A 19,949-nucleotide genomic window follows, 5' to 3' on the forward strand; every position below is an offset into this window, starting at 1 on the left:
TGAGGGAAAGAACGGAATACAGTGGAAATCTCAGAATTAATTAAACTATTTGGACTTTAAAGATGACCTAGCCCCCCTATCCGTACACATGAACAAATACGGACGAGGACAACAAATGTAGCAGCAGCCTCTGCATCAATAGGCCTCAACATACACAAAGGAAAAAGCAAGATTCTTAAATGCAACACGGAGAACACCAACCCAATCACACTTGATGGCGAAACTCTGGAAGAGGTGGAAACATTCACGTACCTGGGAAGCATCATTGATGAACAAGGAGGATCTGATGCAGATGTAAAGGCTAGGATTGGAAAAGCAAGGGCCACATTCCTACAACTGAAGAACATATGGAATTCAAAACAACCGTCAACTAATATCAAACTCAGAATCCTCAATACGAACGTCAAGACAGCCTTACTGTTCGGAGCTGAAACGTGAACTACTACATCCACCGCCAAGAAGGTGCGAGTATTTATAAACAGTTGTCTACGCAAAATACTCAACACTCACTGGCCGGATACTATCAGCAACAGCGTTTTATGAGAGGACAAACCAGCTTCCAGCTGAAGAGGAAATTAGGAAAAGACGTTGGAAGTGGATCGGACATACATTAAGGAAGTCACCAAACTGCATCACGAGGCAAGCCCTAACTTGGAATCCTAAAGGGAAGCGGAAAAGAGGAAGGCCAGAGAACACTTTACGCCTAGAAGTAGAAGCAAATATGGGAAGGATGAATAACAAGTGTAAAGGATTGCCCAGGAGAATGCTGGTGAGCAGTCTATGCTCCTCCACAAGGGGTAACAGGCGTAAGTGCAGACGATATGAACATCTGTTTACACATCGGAAAAAGAGAAGTGATCCAGGGGTTTGAAGAGAGAGACAGAACACTTCAAGGAACAACTCGACAGACATTCGAGCACCTTTGATTTCCAAATAACTTGAGTGATTAACACATATGATACTTATATTAGGCTCAGCGAAAGAAAATCCAATTACTCTGGACACCTTGAGTAACAATGTCAAGGAAATAATAAGTATAGTTTTGTTATATCCCAAGTAAAAAAATTGTATCTTTGACGCTTCGGGACTTAATGTAAGCCACTTCTCCAGAGTAAATAAAATGTTCTGAGTTTGTTTCCCACGTTCTGAACGTAAATTTGCGCCTCATGATTGAAACGCGCCAACTAATGAAATGTAGTGACAATCGATCACACCGACGACCTCAGAAGCCCTGTTGTGATGGTATCTGAGAGATTCTAGGCCCTCATTTGAAAACTCTACTTATGGATCAAGATATTTAGTAACCAAACAGCAATGAAACTGCGAAACAGACCCCCGTATTAGTGTGATTTTGGAATGTAGCCTTTCATAGTAGTAATTTCAAGTTCCAGGCTTTGATCGCAAGTATTTTTGAAGCATTAATGTTATGTTCTATCATCTTTAATATCATTATCTCGGTTCTCCTTATACCTAGTTAGTTTCATCTTGATGCGATGGCTCGGGTAGACCCATGTTTGTGCTGGACTTTCCATTATAACTAAGGCTATAGAAAATATTGTTAGCAACATTTGACAAGTTAATATGAATGCTGTCTAAGTAATGTAGAAGGAGCCTAAGTGGTATTGATAAAGAGTTGAATGAAAAGAACGATCATGAGTATTACCAAGCGCAACTTATTTATTTAAATCATAGCTTTAAGTAATCGGTTTATATAGGTTTCTCGGTTGCCAAAATCACCACCTTCAACAAAGTGTTTTCCTTTCTTGCGAAAACCGCCACTAGGATTGCTCAACTTGAATGTCCATAGAAAAGCAACAGCATGTTTGAAGTTTGGTCCAACTGTATATATTTCATGTACAAGGTCCTCAACGCATATTAAACCAAGATGTCCAAGTTTGTGTTGAATTAGCTCATTTGTTAAAGGGAGTCGTGTACCATGGTACTTACAAAATCCGCGTTTATAAATGAGTTGACGAACAATTTTAAGACTAGGATAACCCCAAGCGACGTACGGATCAATTATTCGAAGCATGTTAAGAGTTGCCTGTGCAATAATGATAAGCGAAAAGCCGGAATTACCTTATTTAATCGCACAAACATCCCGTTGTTGATTTGCCGGAGGCGAAACAGTTGCATAGTCTTTCTTGGGCGTGGGTGGACACCGTTAATACCCCGGATTCGCACGACAAACGCGAGTTTTGGTTCAGCTGGAACATAGAAGTCTCCCGTCTTCTTAGCATTACGCTGCAACGTCATTTCCCGCTTTGCCATTCTGCGGTACTCCTGAAAGTCATTATGTTACACAGAACTTACATGCATGTATTTTTCCGCTCTTTGCTTCATGAGAGACTTTAACTTCATATAAGTCTGTCGGCGTATCACCTTTTTGCGAGCTACTGTAATCAATTTTCGTCGTCTAATCTTTTCCTTCACGCGGAGACCTTCTGGCTTCCTAGGTCTCTTAGGAGTAGCTGACTGAGTATCAGTTTTTTTTCTAAATATGAACAAGAAATGTGGAGTTAGTACAATTAGAAAACTTATTTACATAACCAATGATTATTGCTTTTACAGACACAAACAGTGACGATAAAATTGGTAGGGTGAAATCCCGTTTTCAACTAAAACTGTACTGATCGCATACTACCGTGTTATAATGCTCTTAATACAGATAAGGAAACTAGCTATACATCACTGAATGATACTGAAAAAATAGAAAACATGGTGAACGAAACTCGAACAATGAACTAACCACAAGAAAGGTCACAACCGCCTAAAGTACTGGCAATAAACCGGATTATGATTTTGAGACAAGTCGATAGTTATCGTCTCACAAATCTGGTATAACTACTTTAGAACTTGTAAGGTTGGAGAGACAAATGACGCTAACGGGAAATACAGTACAACTGGTGAACTTATAGGAAAACTCTGGTGTTATGTTCTAATATACAATGTCAAGCAACATTGCAGTTTGCTTGACTGAAAAGTAGGAGCCCAGTTGACTATTGTAGCCATTTTATTAACATGAGCAAGCCCTTTCGAACTCAATCTACCTGAAAAGACAATCTCCGACCCTTTTATTTAACAACCACAAGCTATAAATTAGGCTTGTCACTGATGACCCTGAACTTACAAACTGTCTGAAAAATATTAGTGGGATCCCACTGTGGAGTCATGCTGCAGGAAATGCCGATTGAACTTCATGTAGGTCCAACTTTTTGCCTGGCAATTTGGTTCAACCTCTTCCAATGAAACGTCGGTCTAACTGAGACAAATACAGTTATCTTCCTGAAGGTCTTACGTTTATCTGGCGCCCAACTATTGTGAAAATACTCGTTCTTATGCATGGTAATCATTACGTAACAGGACACAACTGCAATCTGACGTAGCTAGGAAAAAAACAGTTACCGACTAACTATTGAACGAACTTGAAGGGAATGACTCAAATTGCTATGGTTGAAACGAAAGCATAATCCTGGAAATTTTCGAAAATCTCACAGTAGTTACATAATTTAACTTCTTATTTTCCTACGTTAACTTGAAACGCCTGACTAAAGACTGTTATAGGATTCAAGTAAGTGAAGTTTTACTGAGGTAACTAACTATGAAAGTATGTCAAAGGCTATGTTCTTGAATATAGAAACATGCTATTTTTCAATAACTGAATACACGGGTTTATAAGAATATTTGAAACGCTAAGTTTGGTACAATTGATAGGTATTAAGTAAACGATCTTGTGCCCAAACGTGGGTGATGAACAGGGCAAAAATTAGATGTAGTGTCATATGGACTTACACGTCCGACATGATCTGTTCACGATGGCACCTAACAGATATTAAACTGTCACGCTGTAGATTCAAAGACACAAACAGGCGCCAGGCAGAGGTACAATGTAGTGTCTTCAAGTGCCAATCTTCGTTAAGCGAAATCAGTAATCAGAGTATTTTTAAGGATCCACATCCAAGATACCGTGACTTAATCTTAGTTATGAAGAGCAACAGACATCTTCAAAAAATAGTGGTTAAACTGGTCAGCGTCTGCTTTTTTATACAAATACTTGGTCTATGTAGTAAAGCTTTTCAATGCTTGTTGTTGACAAATTCAATATATGTTTCTTCAATGACATTTGTTTTTTAATCTTAGTTTTGAAGAGTGTTTACGAGCCTCAGATGAAGGAGTGTCGAAGTACAAGGTGACTGAACATGAGGTTCGTGTATTTTACAAGTGGATTATTTTATAACTTCAGGTGATAATTACATCACTAGGCGTTTGTTAGATTAACCCTTAATAACCAGAATAATCGTAAATGGAAAGTGAGTATACGATGATGGATAGAGATACGATGAAAAGTATCGTGCAAAATATTCAGAGAGGAACTAGCCATCCGTTCATAGCAGATTATCCAAAGTAACTGGTATACTACTTAATTTTGAGATGTTCAAAAATTTGAATCAGGATTTTCTAACACCACATTTTCGGTTACGACAAACGTTTTTTGTTCCGTAAATCCACAGTATGCATACCATTCAGAATTGAGGCTGACCTTATTCTTACCGAGGGTATCAATCCCGGATCACAGCATAACCTGTTGGTGGATGCTTTCCCGGCTCTACCTAAGATATTTCAAAGTCATGTAGGACCCTAAGCAGGAAGGCGTTTTAGTCTTCCGATTACAAAATTCGCTACGCATATGGTGGAGAAAAATTGGATCACATCGACCTTAATGAGTCTCATCATTCAGTAAGGAGAAGTAGGAAACAATGTTTACGTAAGATCTAGCTGTAAATAACTCTACGTCCTTATTCTGTTGCTTCTGACCTAACACTAAGTAAGCAGTCGACTCTTATCTGCTTACCTTAGGCTGCTTAAGTTTCACGCCACATAAAATCTGAATAGAATAGAATCTATCCCTCTTTCTGAAAATCACTGCTGTCTTCCTCGGTTGTTTTTGGATACTTTCAGTAAAAGGTAATTCGGTACCATCACCATCCAATTTCGATGTGACCGAGATATCTTTATAGTTTTCATTGTTTTGGGATCACTGTTTCTAACACCACTTATTTGCCATAGTCTGTATCCGTTCTACCCCATACTTCGAATTTCCTGACTGGTTAGTTCGCTCGCAATCTATATCTAGTTGATGATCACTGGATGCGTTTTCGACTGGATTGCCACAATCCACCAGTTTGCTAAGACGTAACCTCAATCGTATTTCTATCACTAAACCAGGTGGTTAATATTTAACTACGACTAGAATCATAGCACCTCCGGAATAAAACGTCCTGCTGCTTATCATAGCGACTGGATAGAAGCTTGTGCTTGTTGCGAAAATTCCATACCATTCAAACTATCTCAAGTCTCTGACTAAGAGAAGGTTGAATCTTCCCAGTGAATACGAGACCAAAACCAAACTTTCCGAAACCACATGTTTTATTCAAACTGGCCTTCTTAAGTATTCGCACATTAATCCAGATCGGACACTACAAAGGTTTAGCCATGTCCTTGGAAAGTTTTGACACTAATGCCTGTTAACGATTGAAAACTCGTATTTTAGACTCTGGTGGAGTACTGAATATTCTCTCTCCATCCGTCGCTTTGAGAGCTTGTTTTATGAGCGTTTATCTGATAGTCCTGTGTGTTCCCTGTCCGGTTTTGTTGGGGTTAGTCTTGCATTAAGAACTGGAGGAGAGTTTTCACTAATCAGCTGGGTCCAACTTAACAGTCACTTATGTACTGTTGCGTTAGATTGTTCTCTTAACCTAATATGAGACCGATACCTCACCATTAGATCCACCTACGCCCCGACAGAATGTAATACATATGCTATCAGAGGTAATTTCTACAAGTTAATTGATCTCACATATTCACTTTCCACAGGTATTGTGGTGATTAGAGGGAGTTCGAATGTGTAGGTTTGCCATCTAAGAAGAAGACCCGCTTGAGTGAGAAATGAAGACCCTCTGGTTTCAGATTGGACAAATACTGCCAATTCATGGCTAAAACTGACGTTCAGCACACACATCTCCAGTATGTCACCTCTCCCTCTTCTTCTTGCAATTCAATCCAGGATTGAAATCGATCATATCACGATCAGCTACCTCCAGCATGGTTGTTTACAAGAATGCCCCTTCTTTTGAACCACTTTGTCATCTATGACATTTTGTAAACCACTCTGTTGAAAGCGAGTAACAGCAGTGTGGAGGTTACCCGGAGGAGAATATTCTACATTGATTAAAGGACTGATATTTTATTACTACGCAACGATATACAAGATGTAGAGTCCACAATGCCCTGGTACGGTAGCGAGTAGGGAGGGCTCGCCCTCGAAATGCTTTCACACGACCACACTACTACAGCCTCTGCCAGGGAAGTCCTACTCACTGCATTCTCACAGTGGCGGGGGTGTTGTTTACGAAATTAAGAGGACGAAAAGTGAATATCTGGTACTTTACCGGGTTGGTGGACACGGCGAGTCCACCTAGAGGAGTTGGAAATCCCTCATTCCAAACCAATGGTGCACATGGGCTCCAGTATCCTGAGGAAACAAATGGCGTGTGAATCAATCGTCCGTCACCGGCTACCATGGGACTTCATCTCCTCATGATGATCCACTACCTTGTGGATCAGACCTTGAGGTCAAAGGCTTCGGGTGCGTCCCCAAAAGAACCACCTGTTTCAGTTTCCACACCCGGATAGTATCAAAGCCCTCAAATGAGATTTGTGTGGAGCATATTTATCTGGTTCCCTTTTGTACCAATATTTATGTGTTCAAATAAATAACAGTCCACACTTAAGTAGTTAGCAGTCAGCCTTCGTTGATTTGCCAGATGCTTCACATCTTCTAAGTACAAGGTACTAATACGAGTCTGTCGAAGACCTGTCTTCCTAATCACCCTTGGTAGTCAGCAATTAGAGGCAGTCGAGAGGTCTGTGCATTTCGGTTGTTGTGTGGGTGCTGGTAGTGGCTTATCAAATGAGACCAGTTCATATATAGCGGAACCCAGAGTGACCTGTAGCAATTCAGAATATCTTTGGCGTCTTCGTGATATCAATCGGGGTGTGAAGAGTCAGATTTGCAAGGTGCCAGTATGATCAACTTTTCTCTAAGCTTGCGCGACCTGGTCTCTCCGAGCTGGGGGATGTTAAGAGATTTAGTACGTTTGACATCGCCGTGGTTGGCCTTCAGTTGCAGCGCTATTTGTGTAATGACGAAGTTGGTCAACGGGTGTTGGCGTATAGCGGCGACAATTTAACCAGTGTCACCACTTTCGAACACCGAGTTCGGCAGCTTCGACAAATGTCGTTCCGAAGAAATGCGTGTGGTGAACTATCTACTGCGGCTAGAGCTGGTTGCATTAGAGAAAAGCATGGCTACTTTATGAATTGGTGTCGAAGTATTTAGCATGGATAAAAGTTGTATGGGACTGGTGTCCCTGTCTTTCACGACTCCTTATTTTCAGCACTGAAAATAACGCAACAACGGATTGAGACTTCATCAGGCGAACAGTACCTTACAAAGGCTTTGCGCACACAATCGACTCATTAAATGAGATAGGACTTAACACAGTTCGTTTGGTTCTGACATGCGATTGGAAGACTCAATTAATAATCTAACTACCCATTACACTTTTCAGTACTGGTAGACACCGACATTCTGTGATACTGATAATCATGACAGAGCTTGAAAAAATTGTAGGTACTGGTCAAATACACCATCAGTAGGTTGCCGACTAATGTACATGTAGCCTGTAATAACGATCTACATGGTTCATGTACTAAGATGTACAAGAATCGCAAAGATAATAATCCGGTGCTCAGATTGAGGTCTAAGGCAGAGTTCAGCTTGAACCTATCGTCCGTTTGAACTAGTAGTTATTGACTCAAGATACAATTTTTACATCATCACAGTTGAAATTACAAAACAGACAAGCAAACTTCCAAGTTGAAAACAATTGACTGTCTATAATTTTATCGAAGATATTCAGTGGTACATACAGTAATGTACATTTACAGACATATGTAAAAATAATTTCCAAGTTTGCAAAAACAACTGATGCCAAAAATTAAATATCACTGGAGTGAAACTCTAAAATAGAGAAAACATGGAGGAAAGTTAATACAATATAGCTAATGTAAACAACAGAAGGATTCACATCCGATCAATTTAATTTCAATATTGTGAAAAATGGAAGTTCTCACAGGGTATTTTATATGTGACATTATCATCTGTTTCATTTGTATGGGACCTACTATCCTATTTTACACCATAGTTCAGTCAGTCATGAATCAAGCAACTTAATCAATTAACTGGAAGATGTAGTGACAGTGCAACCAGGAGGAATAGTCATTTAGGTATGGTGACAAGGCGTTCGGAATAAGATGTTAGCTAAAGCTATGTAAAACTTCTCGCTTAACAGAAACAGACTGTTTACTTCGAGATTTTTAAAACATTCCAAGTAATTTCTGATTTATATTATCCCTAACAAAAGAATCAGTAAAAATTAAACTTGGATGCTTCAACAACACAGGATAAATGGTGTTAGTTATATCCATAACTAACCAATCAAGTCGCTGCTTAAACATCCACCACGTTAACCTGGTCTACTGTGTCTGTAGACCATCCCTGTTGCATGTGACCTATCTGTGTGACTGCAACTCATACTTTTTATTCATTTCGATCAGACACCCAATACTGGTCGTAACTTTCGGGCGTTTCACTTATTGACTATAATTCCTTTAATTATTGCACCAATCGAATTGCCTTTTACGTTCAGAAGCAGATAAAGTTTAAAGCCACGTTGCCCTAGTTTTGATTATAGCTTTCACATAGACTCTGGGTCGTCAGTGTCGCGTTTACATTACCGGTAGAACACCTACAGGATAATTTAAATCATACAATGTTTCGACCAGTATCTCATCAAAAATTCATACATTGAGTACTGCTGAATGTTTACACAGAAGAATCATAAAGCTGATCAGATTCCTGACTTGTCTCCCTACTATCTAGAAACTCATACTGATGGCCAGTTAGAAGGAAACGGCCACCGAATAAATCCCTTGTTAGAGTTAGAATTAGCCGAAGTACGCTTAGCTCAGACAGAAAAAGAAATGAGTAGGATAGGTTACGTCAAAGAGGAAGAAAACATTATAGTCAAGCTGTGGCTGACAAGGTGCTGTCGTACGAGTCTATATTTGCCTCATGTGGAGTTAGTATCCCTCCTGGAAAAAACTGGACATCTAAAACTTTAGACCTACCAAACAGAGAGATCATAAGGTTTGATGGTAACCCCATGAACTATTGGAGTTTCATACGGAATTTCGAAGAATACTTAGATGACAGCGTTGGATTCCGATTTAGGTCAAACTATTTGGTTCAGTATTGTGATGGTGAAGCTAAGGCTACTATTGTTCATTATGCCTTGCTCGAACCAGAAGGAGGCTATTGCAAAGCGTTCGCGCTTCTCGAGGAAGCTTTCGGTCAGAAGCACATCGCAGTTCACGCATTTATTGACAAGAGGCTGAACATCCCTGCTATTAAGGATACTGATCCAGGTAATTTAAAAAGGCTGTCTCATGAGATTCAGACTTGTGAGCTAACGCTAAGGCGGAAGAATTCTTCAAAGACCACTGAGACTAAGCTTTTGAAACTCCCACTACACTTGCAAAGAGAACGATTGAAAGTGGCATGTCAAATTTTTAGGGGTGATTGAGAGCTTTTACTCAAGGACCTTTGAAAGCCTGTGAAAGAGCGGTCGGATATTGCTAACACCAGATAAAGATTAGTGGTCAATGGGGATCTCTCTAATCGCAACCAAAGGCAGTTCGTTGTTGCTACTAAAAGAAACTGTGACTCAGAGTATAAGGTGAGTGTCGTTTGCTAGCTCAGGCGGGTATGATGTTCCTCCACACGTCAAACCAAGTACTCTTGGGTTGTCATGTTTACTAAGTACCGAAAGCCATTCCTTAGATCAATGTGGAAGGTTTAGAGATAAGTATATAAATGAGAGGATGGAGTTTGTACCAAATAAGTTGTGTAATGTCTGTCTGAAGGCCGGTCATGAGTAAAACACTCAACACCTGTTGGAAGTCCACCACTCATACCATTAGGTCACACCTTCACAAATTTATACACTAAGTGTAATCTCCACACATAGTGCAGAGAAGGCTGAAGATAGTTAAATGTACTTAAGCAGTTTAAATCGCGTAAAATGCCGCGTTTCCAAAATTCCGTTGTTTTGCCATCAAATCTCATCATATTAAGAGTCTTTTAATGTTGCTTCAGCTAAAGACGCTTCCCCTAGTTGGTCTGTTACTTTTTTTAAATGTATTTTGCCGGGTTTCAAGGGTTTTGCAGACATAGGGGCTGTTCACTGAGTCCAATCTTCCCTGGTCATTCCAGGAAATCTCCCGAACAAAATTCGCCATTACCTGGAATTAAAAGAGGATGACTTGTTGGTATTCAGCAACCAAGGAGTCAAAGATGATAGTACTAACTAATTGGCAAAACATCAGCAGGTTTAAACTTGTACTGAGTCAATAGTCTAAACAACATCAAGGCAAATCATTGTCAGTAATAGTCTAGAAAACAACTGTATATAAGAAACTAGTCGGAGTTAACCGTCAAATTGTCATGAAATCGAGATCTCTTGGATTTCATGGGCGAAATGGAGAAAGACCTAGACCACTGGATAGCAGGTTCATGTATTTGTTTGCCGGTTGCTAACATTAATGACAAAATGCACATTTAATTAAAGTAACTAGTTGAAACATGTCAATACGCAAATATACATGAGGTTCATGTCCCAATAGGATAAAATTAGTGCTTTTGGTACAGTCGGTTTCAAGTGGGGCAAGTTAACTAAGTCTGTTCAACATATAGTGACGTATATTCGCGGAAATTATGACGGGAATTAATGAATCACAATAGTTGATTAGCACAAGAAGTAGCAAATTATTAATATATTATGAAACTATTCTCATGATAGTAAATCAGCTTGACAAGTTATGAGAAAAACTTATATGAGTGATATTTAGAGGTCAACAAGTACCGTTTCGTCACTTCCAATTAATAAAGGCCAACGACAGAAGTAGACCTTCAAAGCTAACCGAAATGAACAATTGATCACAGCGTCAGTTGGTAGGTTTTTTAATACCACATTCCAACAGAAAAGTCGTAAATTCATCCACTTATGAACTTATTATGCCTTGATATTTCTATGAACTAAGGTTATCATTGATTATATATCATTGTGCTTCCACCAATGTATGACCAAAACATTTATCGCAGTGGTGAGGAACAATTACGTTGTACATAAAAATACTGACTACCAAAATGAACGACTCGATAATTAGTCTGCAATAAATAAGACTTGTCCAACTACAAATCTTCAAAAAAAACACTTGTTTGCTGTTTGAGAGACACTAAACGCTTCAAAATGATGCAAACCTGCACTTAGCTAATGTTAATGTTCATCTAAATTTCGTTTAATATTAGCTAGTAATTATCTTGTTATTAAACCAAGTCTCTGCAGAGACATTCGTAACATCAACTGATTTCATCACCACAGTCCACTTAAAATCTGGACGTAAAGAACATAGTTTCTGGTCTAGTTTCTTATTTTAGTTAGTTAGCGGGACGGAGTAATCACCTCCAAATGTAGGCGGTGTACGCCTGACCTTACTCTTAACTCAGTTGACTCCACAGTTTACAGATGTTTATACGAAATGAGGAGAGGAAATGTGAAATTTAGTTGTTTTCAATTGAAATACCTTACATCATTACAAAACAATTATTTTGCAGCATTGTTGTGGTTAGTGATCAGTTACTTATAGTTATGTTTCTAATCGTTTATAAGTTACAGACATTTAGATATAAATCTACCAAGGTCATCCGTGACACATTTTGAGTGGCTGAATTATTTATTAGCACTTCCACAAACAACTTACCGCTATTATAAATGGTACGAAACTAGGCACTAACACTTGTACATTCGACACAACGGTGCCTTGTATATCATATTGAGATCAATTTTTGGACCAATTAAATCACGAATATTTTTATAACCATATCGAATCATAGTTGGACTAAGTAACAAAAACAGAGTGGTAGAAAATAATGCAGAACCACATGAAAAGGTTTGTGAGGGTTAAATTTGATATATTTTGTAACAAAACAAAATTAATGATAATGGAAGACTAACGTGAATGTGGCAAAGACGATCTAAAATAGTTTGTCAGTTAGTTGGAGGCAGTCTGTCGGATATCAAGTAATATGGTTTATTTTTGAGTCGTACTCACCAGCAAAATATACTCACAGTTTTGACATAATCGGTGGGTTATTTGAAGTGCGATTCTCGCTCACTATTTTTTTTGTATTATTTCATGTGGAGGTGATACTTGATACCTTTATGAAAGCCAGGAGTGTCAAGACGAGTGGGATGAAAAGGTGTATATGAATGAACTTGGAAGTGCATTTCCTCATATTGTTGCTTTACCGTAGCATTATGAACTAAACCCTCCAGACCAATCGTTCGACATATTATTAGAGAAAATTACCTACTTTACTCTACGGGCTCAGCAGTATGTCAGAGGCCTCGCATCAACCATAGAAATTACAAATGGCGAATATGAATTATTCATCCTTCAGACTGAAGCTCATAAACTCGAGTTACTTTGTTCACAACGAAATTTACTTTATATTAATGCACATCTGTGTACTATTTTAGTAATAAGTATATTTTTGTTTTCATGTGATTTATAACCATTTTTATTTTTACTTTCAATGTTTGCGCAACTCAACTACCTCTTGTCATTGTTGAAATTTTAGTCAGTTTAGAGAAATTTGAACTTGCTCAGATAGCTGATTTTTGAAAGACGTATCAGAATTCAACACATTGTCACTTGAATTTAAGACACGGGTGTCGTTCAAGCTTAATGCTCGTACCTAGACACGTAGGTGCATACCGAACGACATGTTTGGGAAATCTTGCTACTGTTGTGAACTGCGTTTCAGAGACACGCATGCAAAATTTCATCTGTCCATCGAGAAACCATGTTTCGTGTGTGGTTAAAAGGGATCTCATCTCACTGCAGTCATCGCACTAGACAAACAACGTTAGGACCTGAGACCCAGTGGCCGAAATTCAAGCCACCTTGTTAGATCACAGAATATTTCTGGCAAGTAGGACAAGTATCCCAATCAAATATCAAGTGTAGCTGAGTTTAGAACTAACTATTAACTCTCTGGAAAGCGAGGGTTTCTATATTACAAGAAGTCATGTTTTAGGCCAATTGAAGAGTAGGAAAATGTTGGTCCGTCTCAGAACTCCTCTTTTACCATCGACAACATATAAAGTACAGATATGTGGTTATGTGAATCTTTTCAATACTTTGGAAAGAATCTTTTGTCGATAGGATAAATTACTTAAATAACATTTAGTTGGGTGGTCGTTGGCGTTCGAAAGTAACGAACGTACTTTTCTTCTTTATAAAAGCGTTAAGAAATTCAATGAGACTGATAGACACTGCTACAAATAGCTGAAACATCGATGCATATTTAGATGGCTGTCAATTTGCTTCTGAAGATTTGTCAGATAAGATCGATTTTGCACGTAGAAGGCTAACTGCTCATAGCGGTCTGATTCACCCTTACAGAAATTTTTACGTTGCCATGATCACAGGTGGTTGAGTGTATGATTATTTTATCACAATAATCTTTCTTTGTTTGTGAATTTTGACTTTTTAGAGCGAATGTTGTTCATTCCGTCTTCTTTCGTCTGGACAGAATGGTTATATTAGTTACCCTCACAATAAGTGCAAGTACGTTGTATTATTCCCTCGATTCTCTATGAACAAAGGTCACACGTCTTCACCAACACGGCAAATAAAATTACTATTACGTCATGTCCTACGACACAGCAATGAAACAAACAATGCTCTAGAAATAGGTGGTATCAAAAAGAGCAAACTCAAAACTAGCTCACCGTTCCAGAGATAATCCCCAGGCTATAACAGACAATCCTTCAGGCAACCCCATTGGTCTAAGCATTTCCGGACGAAATAGTCCCGAATTACCTATTTCCACCCACTTCTTGAGACCTGAAATTTAAATTCGAAGAAGCAGCAGAATTTTAGCAACCATGTAAACATCAGTATATGAGACTTTGGACTATACGTATTATGGTGGTTTGTAGTACTAAGTGGATTGTAAAATGGGGTGGAATTCTCAACTGTAACTTATTAGTTGAATATCAAGTCTCCAGGAAATGTAGTTTGCTACAACAATAGATAGCGGTTTTTTTCAATCTGGGTCATGGATCGAAACTGTGCTTTATTCATAATAGCTTAAATAGTAGTAGCGTTGGGTGCCGGCTGGACGCATACACGAAACAAGGTTTTGGACTTGCTGGCAGTCATTGAAACATGTTCACAGTCCTGAAAAATTCGTGTTATATTTAGGTTACGACCACGTTCTAAAAAACATTGATGATCAGAGGACCGTTAAAATAAGAATGCTACGGGCTTTCCTGTCGCCCATCCCATAAACATTAAACATTTAATCCGCGATGTAACAAAAAGGCCACGCTAGACCAATGAGAATTAATCTAAGATATGAATAGGAAACCTAGGGTAATGTGAAAAGGAACAAATAGTTTAGCAAATTAATAATTATGGTGCACAAAAGCATAAATCAATGATTTTTGAGAATATTTACTCACCAGGATGATAACTAAAAATTTCCATACTCGGTTCAGTATATGGATTATACGCTGGTTTGAATCTCAGTTGCGTAAGTCCCAACTTTGAAAAGAAAGTTCGAATTACACTTTTTAAATGGCCTAAGCTAAGACCAAAGTCAGCAACTAGACCTTCAACTTGATGGAATTCTGCCAAATGAGTGGCGTCCAGATTTTCATTTCGAAACACACGATCAATACTGTAATATTTAGCTGGAGTAAATGGATTCTACAAACATAACACATACAGACAATGCGATAATAAAACAAACCATATACATCATATTTGTTTCTCGCTACGGTTCGTTGTAAGGTTAAAAGCTCATTAACTGAGAGACAAGAATTCATTCAGGTAGTCATATTAAATTAATGGTTGGACGTTTAACAAGAGAACTCTCACTTTATCAGGATACCAATTGCTATGTTACATGAAGAATCAATGTGCAAAAGATAGTTAAGCCTCAACTAAATATTCAATGTCAAAAGAATTGGCATGGAGGTCAGAAGAGCTAAATCATAGAGTTTACTGCTCAACCTTCTTGATAGCTTAGATACCAAAACAGGGCAGCGCAGTATTAACTCATCACATGTTTAAACGTTAGCAGACTATTTCAAATTATCTATTTACTATCAACATTTTTCAAACATCAAAATACACAACCAGAGTCAACTCACTGACATTAGTTTTTATTATCTCTCTAATAAAAAAAAGAGTTGATCAGTATTTCAAGACCTAGTGAAACTTGGAAAATACACTGGTTTTGAATGAATTTATCAGATCAACTGAGGTCAGGTGTTTATTTATTGTAATCAGTGTTTTGGAACACATCTAACGTCGTTCTTTTTGTCAAATCAAGAGCATGAACACTCCACAAGTTCCCATCGGTTTGATTGACATGGAATATTTTGAGAAGCATTGGTTGGGTTTGGGTTAAAACTGATAAAGAAACATTCAGCCATTGGTAAATCGCGAAAAAAAACATCAGATGCTTATTATTTGAACAGAATCCGTCGACATTCTTAAGAAAACAAGCCCAATTATTGTCACTGTAGAAAGATTTCACCTACCTTTTTAGATAATGCATGGAGCATACGGGCGCTCACTGCTGTTGTATGTGTACGCAACAAATTTTTCTCCGCTTCCTCCATTAGCCATGGTGACTGATAGCCTCGACTACCAAAAGCACCTTGACTATGCACAGTACGAACTTTATCAATGTAACAAGTTTCGACTGTTTTGTTAATATCTGAAATCTCAGGATCTACAGATGAGAATATAGTAATCATGACGAATGAAGACAATAGAAATGAGACTATAAATCAAGTCAGAATTTATTTCTAAATTTACAATAAAAGTTCATAACAACACAAATTCCAAATAATCGCATTTTCCATATAGTATGTTAGTCATTATAAAACATAAACGATATGATTTTGGAGCTTCAATTAGTAATTACTAGTTGGTTGCAAGTTCGGTGAGAACATCAACAAACTACAACCAAACAAGTAATCCATTGAACTGTCATAGAAAAGGTAATCTAAACAAAGACAAGTCATAACAGAATGTCAAATTAAGTTTCATATCCCATTCCAACTGGTGTGATTAGTTCTAATTCCAATGCATCAGACACTATTGACAATAAACAACAACAGTTATACTCTAGTCAATCGATTACATATGAGCACATACTTAACTTGTTAGTGACATTCCCCGAAGCGCTGGCATACCACTCGGTCAGTCATCGTTTTTGAACATATTCAATTTAGATTAAACTTTTAATGCTGTCGATCAGTGAAAATATCGATAAAAGTGTAATACAATCAACGGATTAATGCACAGAGCGAATGTTGTTCATTCCGTCTGCTTTCGTCTGGAACATCTCGTCAAACTCGACACCGTTACACTCACCTGATCGATTATGTGAACGGATCGGTTGGAGGAAGACTAGCACTACCTGTATTCGCTTTGACAATGGACTTTTGTCAATAGTTAGAATATAAAAACAGTACTGCCCAACTAACAAACCAACCAACCATCCCATAGAAGATCTTCACATGGACACAAAAAGACCAAATAATTCAACTCAAAACGTCAATAGCTGGCTAATAATTTACCTGAAAGGAAAAATGTATCATGTGCATCTCGAGCAGGATGTTGTTGTGGTTGAAAAAGACTATCGAAATTCCAAAAACTGCATTCAACATAATTGTTCGTAGGCATTTCTGAAAACCTGAAATGTTTAGGATGAGGAATGAATGTGATGAACAGAAATGGAAAATCAAGTCTTTTAAAACTAAGGTACCGTCGTAAAGTTTTCAAAACCTATGAAGGCTTTTGCGAATGCTTTTTCATTAAAAAAGCAACCCATGATGACTGTGTAGTAAATAATGGGAAAATGATCCTTCAGCCAACTATCAAGATGACAAATATACATTTACTTTAATTAGTCTTGATTTGCACAAACTTAGCCTACTGTAGCATAGGGCTATGGGATCTCATTCTTCACTGATATTGCTTTACTTGTTTTGAGACCTACCACTATACAAAATGAGTAGTAAATAACGTCTAGTCTCTACGATCCATCCTAGACTTGAACACTACATGTCTGACCTAATTTGGAAACGCTGAATATGAATACTCCATAAATATCTGCAAATAGGCTGTGCTGGCGGTCAATGATACTTTTAGTTAGAAGATTTGTAAGATCTGACTGAGTGGAGCTGTGTGTTAGACAATTCCCTTTCAGATGTTCGACCAGAGTTTTTCAACCGCCACATTTCTTACAACTGACTGGTCAGTACCCTTAATCTTAGTACAAAGGGTGATTTACAAGTCGATGTGTGAACATCCATGCTTCCCAATGCAACTTATTAGCATTACAGCTACGCACTCAAGACAAGTAAGCTTTCAGAAAAATGAACTCAATGAAAGCAACCCGGAAGTAGTTGACAATTTTAAAATAATATTTAATGATGATTAACTGGTTCACAGCTCACTATATCTCATACGAGAAAATCGCGACATATTACTACTTACAAACTGGTAGTCGAAAATCAAGTATGCACAACACTAAGACACGGTTACACAACTACCCTTAAATCCAACATATATATCGAAGACAGATTGTTTTTGTTCTACTGAGATCAATCATTTGCAGACAACCACAAAAAACAAACAGCTGCGTTATGACAGAAAACTGCGTTTCATATCACTGATTAAGTTATTCTGTAACACCGAGAAAAAGTTCCAAGATACGTTAGACTAGATGGCAGATTGATGAATTTTTGGTGGTTTTATGAACTATACTGGCAAATTGAAATTCTATTTCACACGACGCAAAACGATGTTGGAGCAATTGACAAATAGGAAGACAGTTGCGTTTCATAATGAGGATTTCGGTATTTTAAAGCATGTCAATTTCATCAAATCAACGGTAAAGTCACACCCATCTTGTCAAATACATTCTGCAATGCCTAGGACAACGGGAGTGACACGCTGAGATTTAGAATGTAGATAGAATACATTGATATACATTCAAAGGAATTCGAACAAAAACTCCCACAACCATACAATCGTGGTAATATAAAAATAAATACGTTTGGAGTAGTAAATTATTAACCTCCAGTTAAAACATTTTCTATTAATACACTACCACATATGTGAGTCCCTTTCAGTTGTCAAAATATAGCAAGCACAGTGAGATGAAAATATCAACACAGGTATAAGAGAACTAAAAGTAGTGACAGTATGTGATGATAGAAAAACTTATCTACTTCATTTATTTGAACACATAAACACCGGTACAAGGAGAGGCCGAAATGGATATGAGCCGCACAAAATAGTTACCATTCGATTTGTGTGTAGGCTGTAATACTTTCAAGGTGCCGAAACAGAAACAGGTGACTTCCTTGGAGGTACACTCCCCGAGGCTTTGACCCACAGGTCTAATCCTCGATACAGTGGAGCAACGTCAGGAGACCCAGTTCCACGGTGGCCGATGATCAAGAGTAGGTTGACACTCCATTTATTCCCTGGGGATCCTGAAGCCAATGCGCATCACTGGTTTAGAATCAGAGTTTTCCAACCTACGTAGGTGGATCGCCGTGCCCACTAACCCGGTTTAAGTGCCGGACATTCTCTTTTCGTCCTTCCAGTTTCGTAAACAACAACAACCCCACCGCGAGAAGCAAGTGGCCAAATGAGAGAATTTCAAGAGGAAGAGAGGGCTCTCCACACCCACGACCGTACCACGGCTCTTGTAGGCGTATGAAAGACAATAAGATTCGGTAGGAATTCGTGGAGTAAAAAAACACGAGACAATTTTAAAGCTCAAGATCTAGAGAGAAACGAAAAGTAAATGTATTTGCACTATTGTGATCGATTCTCAGATATCATCCAACATCTCTAGCAATTGGTTAAGATAAACGTGCAGACTCAAAACTAGTAGTCCGCACCTACCAATACGGCTCAATCAAACATTCAATCACTTCGTGGACTGGTGCCAAATCTTGGTTTTCGCTGTCCCTAGCTTTATTACAGCCCAATCCTGCATCGACAAACGTCACGTGTTAGGGCAGGAGGTAGTTCGACGACATAATAATCTTCCAGTCATACAAGTCAATGGACGTTTGCTATCTCACTAACAAATTTGGCATCTTTGCCTAGTACTCTGAGCCCAACCTCAGCATTTCTTACTTGGCAATCCCAACACATGGGAAATGTTTCAAAGGTATCGACGACCGAATACTAACAACTAACGGACACCTACTTTTAAAGGCCTTAATTTAAAACCATAAAGTAGGAAGGATTGAAATGCTTTGGTTGACAGGCAGACATCTCGGTTACTCCACAGAAGCCGTAAGTTGACAAAAGACAAGTGAGCTTTCTGAAACCGTGTCGAAATTTCCTCAGGCACCGACCGAACAAGTCTAGCGAGACTTCGAAGATAAATGGAGTGTTTAACGGGCTCGAACACTTCAGTCTCTATCATTAGTTTGGATGTCAACACAGTCCTCAAGCAACATCTTGCATTTAGACGGAGAAAAGCACATCCCAAACATCCTTGATTTTTCGCGCAAGGCGATTAGATGACACTGTATTCCCTCAGAGAACTTCGTCATCTGCGTATTGTAAGTAGATATATAGACCTTCTGGTAGGAGAGCGGTTCCTGAAGAGTCATGGTGACAGCGTTATTTATAATAGGATATCTATGAAA

The 19,949-nt window shown here is 38.5% G+C and overlaps 4 protein-coding genes across 4 annotated transcripts; 2 read left to right on the plus strand and 2 right to left on the minus strand.

The window, feature by feature from the left end:
- Window positions 1-1,657: 1,657 nt before the first annotated feature.
- On the minus strand, window positions 1,658-3,894 carry Smp_101450 (60S ribosomal protein L7, putative). Its single transcript, XM_018792466.1, has 4 exons — window positions 3,793-3,894; window positions 2,314-2,494; window positions 2,080-2,283; window positions 1,658-2,044 (listed from the first exon to the last, which is right to left on the minus strand). Exons 1-4 carry the CDS (start codon window positions 3,801-3,803, stop codon window positions 1,682-1,684), a joined length of 759 nt encoding a protein of 252 aa, XP_018644449.1. The 5' UTR covers window positions 3,804-3,894; the 3' UTR covers window positions 1,658-1,681.
- A 5,049-nt stretch (window positions 3,895-8,943) lies between these two features.
- Window positions 8,944-9,246, plus strand: Smp_178330 (hypothetical protein; the record flags this gene model as incomplete). The annotated part of the gene is made up of 1 exon (XM_018792467.1): window positions 8,944-9,246. One exon carries the CDS (start codon window positions 8,944-8,946, stop codon window positions 9,244-9,246), a length of 303 nt encoding a protein of 100 aa, XP_018644448.1.
- Window positions 9,247-9,287: 41 nt separating this feature from the next.
- Smp_178320 (hypothetical protein) lies at window positions 9,288-9,707 on the plus strand (the record flags this gene model as incomplete). Its single annotated transcript, XM_018792468.1, has 1 exon — window positions 9,288-9,707. The coding sequence occupies one exon, from the start codon at window positions 9,288-9,290 to the stop codon at window positions 9,705-9,707; it is 420 nt and encodes a 139-aa protein (XP_018644447.1).
- A 2,241-nt stretch (window positions 9,708-11,948) lies between these two features.
- Smp_101240 (phenylalanyl-tRNA synthetase alpha chain,putative) lies at window positions 11,949-16,964 on the minus strand (the record flags this gene model as incomplete). The annotated part of the gene is made up of 5 exons (XM_018792469.1): window positions 16,848-16,964; window positions 15,801-15,994; window positions 14,715-14,961; window positions 13,980-14,094; window positions 11,949-11,973 (listed from the first exon to the last, which is right to left on the minus strand). The coding sequence occupies exons 1-5, from the start codon at window positions 16,951-16,953 to the stop codon at window positions 11,949-11,951; spliced, it is 687 nt and encodes a 228-aa protein (XP_018644441.1). The 5' UTR covers window positions 16,954-16,964.
- Window positions 16,965-19,949: the final 2,985 nt, after the last annotated feature.

Source organism: Schistosoma mansoni (genome assembly GCF_000237925.1).
Source record: "Schistosoma mansoni, WGS project CABG00000000 data, supercontig 0270, strain Puerto Rico, whole genome shotgun sequence".
NCBI lineage: Eukaryota > Metazoa > Platyhelminthes > Trematoda > Strigeidida > Schistosomatidae > Schistosoma > Schistosoma mansoni.

What these genes read in the sequence shown, in the direction of transcription:
- Smp_101450 (XM_018792466.1), bottom strand. An exon ending in GAGCGGAAAAATACATGCAT is followed by an intron (nt 2,284 to 2,313) that starts GTAAGTTCTGTG and finishes AATGACTTTCAG; the next exon opens with GAGTACCGCAGAATGGCAAA. An exon ending in TGTTTGTGCGATTAAATAAG is followed by an intron (nt 2,045 to 2,079) that starts GTAATTCCGGCT and finishes ATTATTGCACAG; the next exon opens with GCAACTCTTAACATGCTTCG.